Consider the following 7,619-nt stretch of genomic DNA (forward strand, 5'->3'; position numbering starts at 1 on the left):
CTTTCTTGCCTCCGACCTTCTTCAACCTCTTCCACCTCTGCCGAACCCCGAAGAGGGCGAGCACGGGCTACGGGTTTTCGACTTGATATTATTTTACAAAGCGTTCTTAAATCCTCCCCCTCCCCCTCTAAAATTCTCTCTCGGTCGACCTTGTTGCATCGAGTAAATTGATGTTAAGCCGACGCCATCTCCTTTTTTTTCTCTCTCCCTCACTTTTCTCTTTTCATCCTTCCTTCCTTCCTTCGCTAGGAATGATGATTATGCTGGTTGAGGAAAAATAGTGGGAAATAAGAGAGTTTCGCAAATGCTATTCGCATTGTGAACGCACCGTGAGATTATTGGATTTTTCAGTGAAGGAAAAAGGGGGGAGGAGGGGGAGGGTAGTGAGAGGGAGGGAGGCACGTGAAGCATGCAAGGAGAAGGAGGAGGGAGGAGGGGGGGGGGTGGATCCTACGTCGTGCTCGTTGTTCTCCTCGTTATCTACATCCATCCCTTTCTCCAACCCCCAAAGAAGAGAAGACAGCGCTTGCAGCAGAAGGCTCCGACTAAAGCCAGTTAAAGTCTCAACGGTGTTGCGACTAAACGGATCGCGATCCCATAACCTCGTGAAATTTCAAATTGCCAGCCGACAACGAATCTTATTTCTCAATTTCAGCCTCGCAGGGCGAAAATAGCAAGGAAAAACCGAGCCTTTAATTATACCGAGTAATATTTATGATTTGCATTGGTGAAGAAGAAATAATGAGGGATGATAATAGTGCGATAAATGCCTTTTAATATATATATATATATATATATATGTATATGTGTGCGTAGATACCATATACAGAAGCTCATGAATTTTGTAATTATCAGGACGTCAGGAATGGTCGGAAGATTATTTCAATTAAATCTTTGTCTCCCCCGTGTCAAGCTTTCAGCCAGTAATCAACTATCCGACGGCGTGATAAAGGGGAGGAAAAGTATTATCTATATTTACGGGGACGAGAGTGACGTATAAGTGTGCCGTATGCAGGTTTGAAGGGGGAGTGGCGAAGGGAGGGGGAGTGGGGGGGACATGAGAAACCAAGAGGCGACACGGGGTTCATCTGGACGATCAATAGATAGTGGAAGGACCGTGGAAGCAGGACCGGCGACCACCTCTTTCTGGGAATCGATCTTTCCACAGACATTGCCGCATACGTATGCCTCTATTTTCTATACTTCCTACCTCTCCCCTTCTCCCTCCGCCCCCAACGCTAATTTCGTCATTAAGTCTACAAAGACTTTCCAATATTTCCTCCAACCTCATGTACTATTCATGCACTGCTCCTCCTACGCTTCCGGATGTAATCAAAGAAATTCGTTAAATCCAAATAATCCACTATATATAGCTTTAAAGAAAATTCTTCTATTCGGTTGTATTAAAACAAAAGAAAACTATGGAAAATATTCCATTAGCATTTATCGATACAATCGAATTTCATTCGTCTTCGTTATTTACTCTGCAATTTCAGTGTCTCTTCATTTTCATAATTTTGTACCGGAGATTGTTTAAAGTGATTCTCGTTTTTTTGTAGAAAATATCAGATTTATAAGTGCACTTTGAGTATAATTAGAACGTTGTATAGGAAATTTGTTCGGTGTATAGAGTTTGTTTCTATTTTTCTTTTTTCAGGAAAACGTTGATATGCTCTAGAATCTCTCGTGAAACGTTGCGCAATTACCTTTCTAACGCATATCCTCGCGAAAACTGCATTTTGTACACGCATATATGTATTAATCTAAAATTTTTAAAGCCGTTGCCTTTTGAAAGTAGCGAAACCATTGAAATCGAGTATTTGCGCGTGCAGCATTTTCTTCCAAATCAAATATAAACGTTCATTTATTATTGCTATAGACGCACTCGTGTGCGTGATGCGATATAAAACGCATAATTGTGGAATTAAAAAAATGCAGCGATGTTTTGGTGCGCACTCGACTGCAGCAGCTGCTGATAAATAACATTCATCGATCAATGCTTTATTATTTACCTTTACTACTGCCAGTGTCCTTGTCTCGTAAAACGTTAATTTGGTGCACTCGTCCATACTCCTCGAATAACGTCCTGAGGTCGTTCTCGTCCATGTCGTGGGGTACTTGACCCACGAACATTTTTATATTGTCAGGATCCGGCCTCTCCAACGTATTATTGTTCATAATGCTGAAACAAGGAGAAAGGAAAAAATCCATCAACTCCATCATATATTTAAAGTCGTATTTTATACAGTAAATCAGCTGATTCGAGGAAAAAGATTGTCGATGGGAGAGAGAGAGCAGAGGGAAGTCGGAAACCAGCAAGAAAATTGGAGAACGCATGTGAATGCGTGACTCGAATTCTCCGGTAAACTGTACGATGCACCGAATTGCACAGGTACGACAGATTGTCTGGGCAAGTTACGTATTTCGTAGATTGAGCGTCGCGAATTCCTTTCTATTCATACAGGTGAATTCCAGGGGAACGAGCTCACACCCATTCTTGTAAGAATCCTATTGCTCGGCCAATCGACGAAATTTGTATTCGACTGTGAAAAAACGAAAAATTCTTTCTTCGCGTTGCACAAAAGCTTACTTATTATTGTTATCATTTTTCAACGGCAGATTTATTTTTGTCCTTTATTCGCTGCACGTTTGCCACGATGGATATTGCGATAGTTAATTCCACGTGGCTGAGCTCACGCCTATTTTTGATCGTAAAAATTGCATCTATTCTTAACGAGCTATAAAATTAATTACTATTGTAATTATTATAGCTCGCGAACAATAGATTCGTTTCTTTCGGTTTGTTCGTCATTATTTGACACGATCGAATTTATACTGGTCAATTCCACGTAAGTGAGGTCATGCTTATTCTCAAAGATAAAAATTCCATCGATTCTCTCAACGAGTTAAAAAATTGGTTACCATTATAATTATCGTCGCTTATCAAGGGTAAATTCAATTATGTCATCCATTCGTCGCTCATCTGCCACGATAGACTTCGTATACGAGTTAAATTCCACGTGACTAAGCTTACAACTATTCTCGAAGGGTACAAATTCCATCTTCCATTCTCGACGAGATAAAACTTTAATTATTATTAAAACTTTATCAAGGCAAAATTCATTTCTGTTATTTCTTCGTCGTTCATCTGGCACGACAGACGAATTCACAAAGAAGATACAATTAAATTTCAAATACGTTATCATTTCTTGCTCGCTGGCAAGATTTTCTCATTGAACTATAGATAAGATTGTGAGCGTGCGGATAAAATTAACTATCCTTTTGTGTATAGGGGGGTTCGGTGTAATGAAGTGCAGCGAGGTGAGAATAAATTCATTGTGATGCAACGCGAGGGAGAGGGAGAGAGAGAGAGACTCGTCGTGGAAAGGAAATTGGATTAGAAATAATGATACATTTATCCAGTCCCTTGAAAGAAACATCTGTAGGAGAATGTTGTACGCGCGGTGACTGGATGATTTGTGTGGATTCGTGGATGAAATTAATCAGCTTTTTTCCTTCGGTAAAATGAAACGGGACGAGGGAGAAAAATAGATTCGTAGATTCGTCTTAATACAGGAAGAAGAGGAATTTGATTAGAAGGAAGAATAAAAGCGAGTATCTCCCGCTGACTGTGTAGGAGGGGGGAGAAGGTTGTACGAAGAGAAGGGTGGTGGAGAGTGGGTGTGGGAGGGGGAGAGGGGGGGGGGTGATTTGCAGTGTACGACCCAATGGGGAAATCCAGTATGCCTTCGCCACTCACTGTATTGTGTGCTGAAACCAGCCGCACCGCACGACCCTTGTTGTTCCAACTAAAGTTACAAGACGATTTCGTCTTAGCAGTTTCAAATCCACACACCCTACCACCCCCCGTCCCAACTTCCAGTCTCGCGCGCTTTCCTACGAATTGCGTAATGACGCAGCCTAGCAAATATTACAGCTAAACTTCACGACCACTAATTAAAACTTGCAACAATAACGATTCTCCACCCCATGATTCGCCGTTCCTCCTGCGCAGTAGTCACGAAAGGGCTAGTGGTACCTGCTATTATTATCATTATTCTATATATGTATATGCACATCGCATAAGAGCAAGCTATATATATATGTATATATATACATATATATGCGAACCACGAGGATAATCGTTATTTCGCAATTAATTTTATTTCGGCGTTCGATGCTCCTTGCTATTGGAACGTCGGCGGCGCAGGTGTTCCTCGATGAAAATTGGTCAAAGCTGGACCGTGTCAGCTCGCTGATGAGGGACATCATGGATGATCCAAGGGAATTCCTATATATATATATACATGTATAGTGAATCGGGAATGATGAAACATGCAGATTTTCCGACGAGACGAAAAATGTTGGAGACTTAATGAAAATCGATCGATGGATGAGGTGGAGTAGTGGGAGGAGGGGGTGGAAGAGGAGCTTTAGTGCATGACGAGGATAAGGGGCGAGAATAAATACCACCCTAACGAGCCCGGAAATTGACGGACCGGTTTGAGGGTTCTTCAACCGTCAAGACTTTCCTTCGACAGTCGGAGGTCGAGCGGTGCCTTTGTCGCTCGTTAAATTCCAAAGGCGACGATATTTTCCTCCATCCACCTTTCTCCTCTCTCTCTCTCTCTCTCTCTCTTTTCTCTTTTTTCCCTTTCCACGCTGCACACTACAAACTCTCTCGCACAGGGACGGCAAAAGAGCCGAACTTCCCATTTTTTAATCAAGAGAAAAGCCCGCACACCGGACCTTGCAATTTTCGGCCATCGTTCCGACAACCCCCAGCGCGCGCGGTGCAGGAGCTTATGGATCCATGCTGCTTCCCAAAATTTATTGCATGATTTCGTAGCGACCCAATTAGGCCACGACCAAGTACTCCCGCTAAATGATTCCGCGATAATTATTTGGAGGAAAGCAAGATTTAAGGGCGCCTGCCGAGTTATCGGCTTGTAATTCAATTACCGGACCTTCCTGCTCCACCAGGAATGCACCATTGTTCCATTTTGCCATCATCCCCACCCCCCCCCCCCTCTTCGTCCACCGATGGAGTCGCCGATTCGTTATCAGCATTATCACCCTCCTCTCTCGCAAACATAATGGCGTTGAATGCAAGATAACTACGTTGATATTGGTACAGGACCCAACCGAGTTCATCGAGGCATTAATGACTGCGTACGTGGATAACGCCAAGTTTTAATCAAACCACCCCCCCCCCCTCCCCCCGACCTGCCTCACCTCCTCCTCAACACCGCCTAATAATGCTCATCCCTTCCACCACCATCACCACCACCATCAACGAGAAATGAGTGCAATTAAAAATTCTACGTTTCTGTATTAATTTTCACCCTCTAATCACCCACCCTTTAACCCCGGCACTGAATCAACCCTTCAAACAGCTTTTAACAATAATTGCTTTCCCGTCGCTAATTAAAATAGCTTCATCACATACGTTTTCACGGATCTAAACTACTTTCAATCATTCAAAACGTTTGCTTCCAGCTATTAAATCAAGTGTGGAACGTGCACTGTAATGTGATTTGGTTCGCTTCGGTATGGGATGATAGAAGGTGTTATATAAAATTTACGTTATTTTTTATGATTTTTTAATCGCGTATATATACACCTGATGCAAATTTGAACCGAAACACGAGCAATGAAATTTGTCCAGCCGAAACCTAGTTTTCGGGATATTCGATAAAAAGGTTAGCGTTTGTTGGACAAAGAGAGTTGGTTAGTGCAAAGGAGAGAGAGATAAATGACCGACGGTTCACTCTCTTTCTAGTTGACTTTTTGTCCAGCCAGCTAGCGGTAACATTTTTTTCATTGAATAACGCGAAAATTCAGTCTCGTTGCAGAAAATGTCAAAGGACATTTTTATTTTGATCGCTAAGAACAGCAGAATGCACTTTTTTTTTAGCCTGACCTAAATTTTGTAATAATACTATGCACGAGTGTATGTAAATATATATAAAATAAGAATGTAGATAAGATCAAGGTGCTAATAATTATAATTACCCTATCTATTCAATCCACGATTATTTTGATCGCGAAAAACAGTAGAAAAGGTTTTTTTCTTAGAATCGCAGGAATTGTGCAACGAAACCATACATACATAAAATACGAATATCGATCTGACCAGTGATAACAAGTTTAATTATCTTACCAATCCAGTTGCCGATTATTATTTTCCTCCATTCGCATCGCCGTGTCGTCCACCAACCAGCTGTAGTCGTACATGAGTTTTTGCTCCTGCTTCATCTTTCTTTCTTAATTAACGCGAAGCGAAAAACTACGTATTTTTTACGTCTATAAAACTTGGCAGTTTTAATTAGTAGGTGCGGTCGGCCGTACGGAATTATATGTTAGCGATCACTGTAACTAAAATATAAAATTTCCTAGAGTTTGGTATAGGTCGGTATGTTTATGTCTCACCGACCTTCTCGAGCCTTTGTATTTATAAAGCGCGACAACACTCGAGCGACGCGAAAGAAAATTCACAACAGAGACTATTAGGAATAATAAAGGACGAGGCACTCTTAACGCGCAGTACAGAGGTACGCGTAGGTAATAAGAAAACGTTATCTCGTTAACCATAAAAGATGTCGATTCTTTGCATAGAAAATTTTCGAAGCTTTTTCTATTCGCGTTCAAAGATGACTCGTGCAAAAAAATTGGCATCTCTTCGAGGTTGCGCGCAAATAAACCAAGTTTTAGGCTTTAATTTTAAAGCCGCGAGTTGCCTCGGCCTTTAGAAAATCTTTCAAATTGTACTATCCATTAAATTTTGTTTAATTTGAAATAGAAACGTTTTTGATATTTTAAATAAACAAAGCGATAAACTAATTACTATCACGCGCGTGAATATATCAGTATCTCTACTTTATAATAAATATAACATGGTCCAAGGAGTAGAGCAGAGTTAAGTAATAATAAAATGATCTTACGAGTTGCCTTGTGGTCTCAAATAAGTAAAATGCGTCGAGCGAATAAAACAGGCATTGAACTTATTTGAATAAAATTCGTGTAAAAACACGCTGGTCAAAGTCTTACGTAAAAATTACGTAAAATTTCCAAGTGATTCGCGAGTTAATCGAAAGTACGAATATTTTCAGTAAGAAGAATGGATAAACCGCACCGAGCACACTGAAGGTTAATTCGAGACTGGCAGAAATTATGTAGATACATGTGTTGCTGCGTAAAAGAAGTAAATATAAGAGGGCGCCACGCAGAGCTACAATAACATTGTACAGCAGCGCGAGCCTCTTTCGAAGAAATCTCTAATATTAATATAAGCGGTAAAAGGCTTTCGCGTAAATATAACATTTCAAAACACGTTTTTTATAGCAGCAATCAAAAACAGACTAGCCTCGAACAAAATGACATTACGCGATATTTACGTCGAATATCCCTAGAGTCGTAGCGTAAAATTATTCATATCTGTTTGTTTGGGAAATTTGTATATCCGGATCAATGAATTGTTGAGATAAAAAGATGTTTCGCGTGCGGTACAACATCTCTTACTCTGTTTTTTCATTTTTATTTTTTTTTTCCACCGGGAACGAGCAGTTAATGATCGTATATCAAAACTTGACGTTTCGTGCGTGGATGGCTGGCTGGCT

The 7,619-nt window shown here is 40.9% G+C and overlaps 1 protein-coding gene across 15 annotated transcripts in view; it reads right to left on the reverse strand.

The window, feature by feature from the left end:
• Nucleotides 1–7,149, reverse strand: part of LOC136785047 (CUGBP Elav-like family member 1-A) — a 49,589-nt gene extending 42,440 nt beyond the window's left edge. For all 15 annotated transcript variants that reach the window (XM_066746061.1, XM_066746058.1, XM_066746054.1 and 12 more), the window contains exons 1-3: nucleotides 6,945–7,149; nucleotides 6,164–6,378; nucleotides 2,013–2,182 (exon numbers count right to left, since the gene is read on the reverse strand). In XM_066746061.1, coding sequence (XP_066602158.1) covers nucleotides 2,013–2,182; nucleotides 6,164–6,258 — 265 coding nt within the window. In that variant the 5' untranslated portion in view covers nucleotides 6,259–6,378; nucleotides 6,945–7,149. The remainder of the gene's footprint in view (nucleotides 1–2,012; nucleotides 2,183–6,163; nucleotides 6,379–6,944) is intronic.
• Between the last annotated feature and the right edge of the window lie 470 nt (nucleotides 7,150–7,619).

Source organism: Prorops nasuta, unplaced genomic scaffold, assembly GCF_024137725.1.
Source record: "Prorops nasuta isolate Cenicafe-Biocafe unplaced genomic scaffold, Cenicafe_Pnas_1.2 PNAS00140, whole genome shotgun sequence".
In the NCBI taxonomy this organism is placed as follows: Eukaryota; Metazoa; Arthropoda; class Insecta; order Hymenoptera; family Bethylidae; genus Prorops; species Prorops nasuta.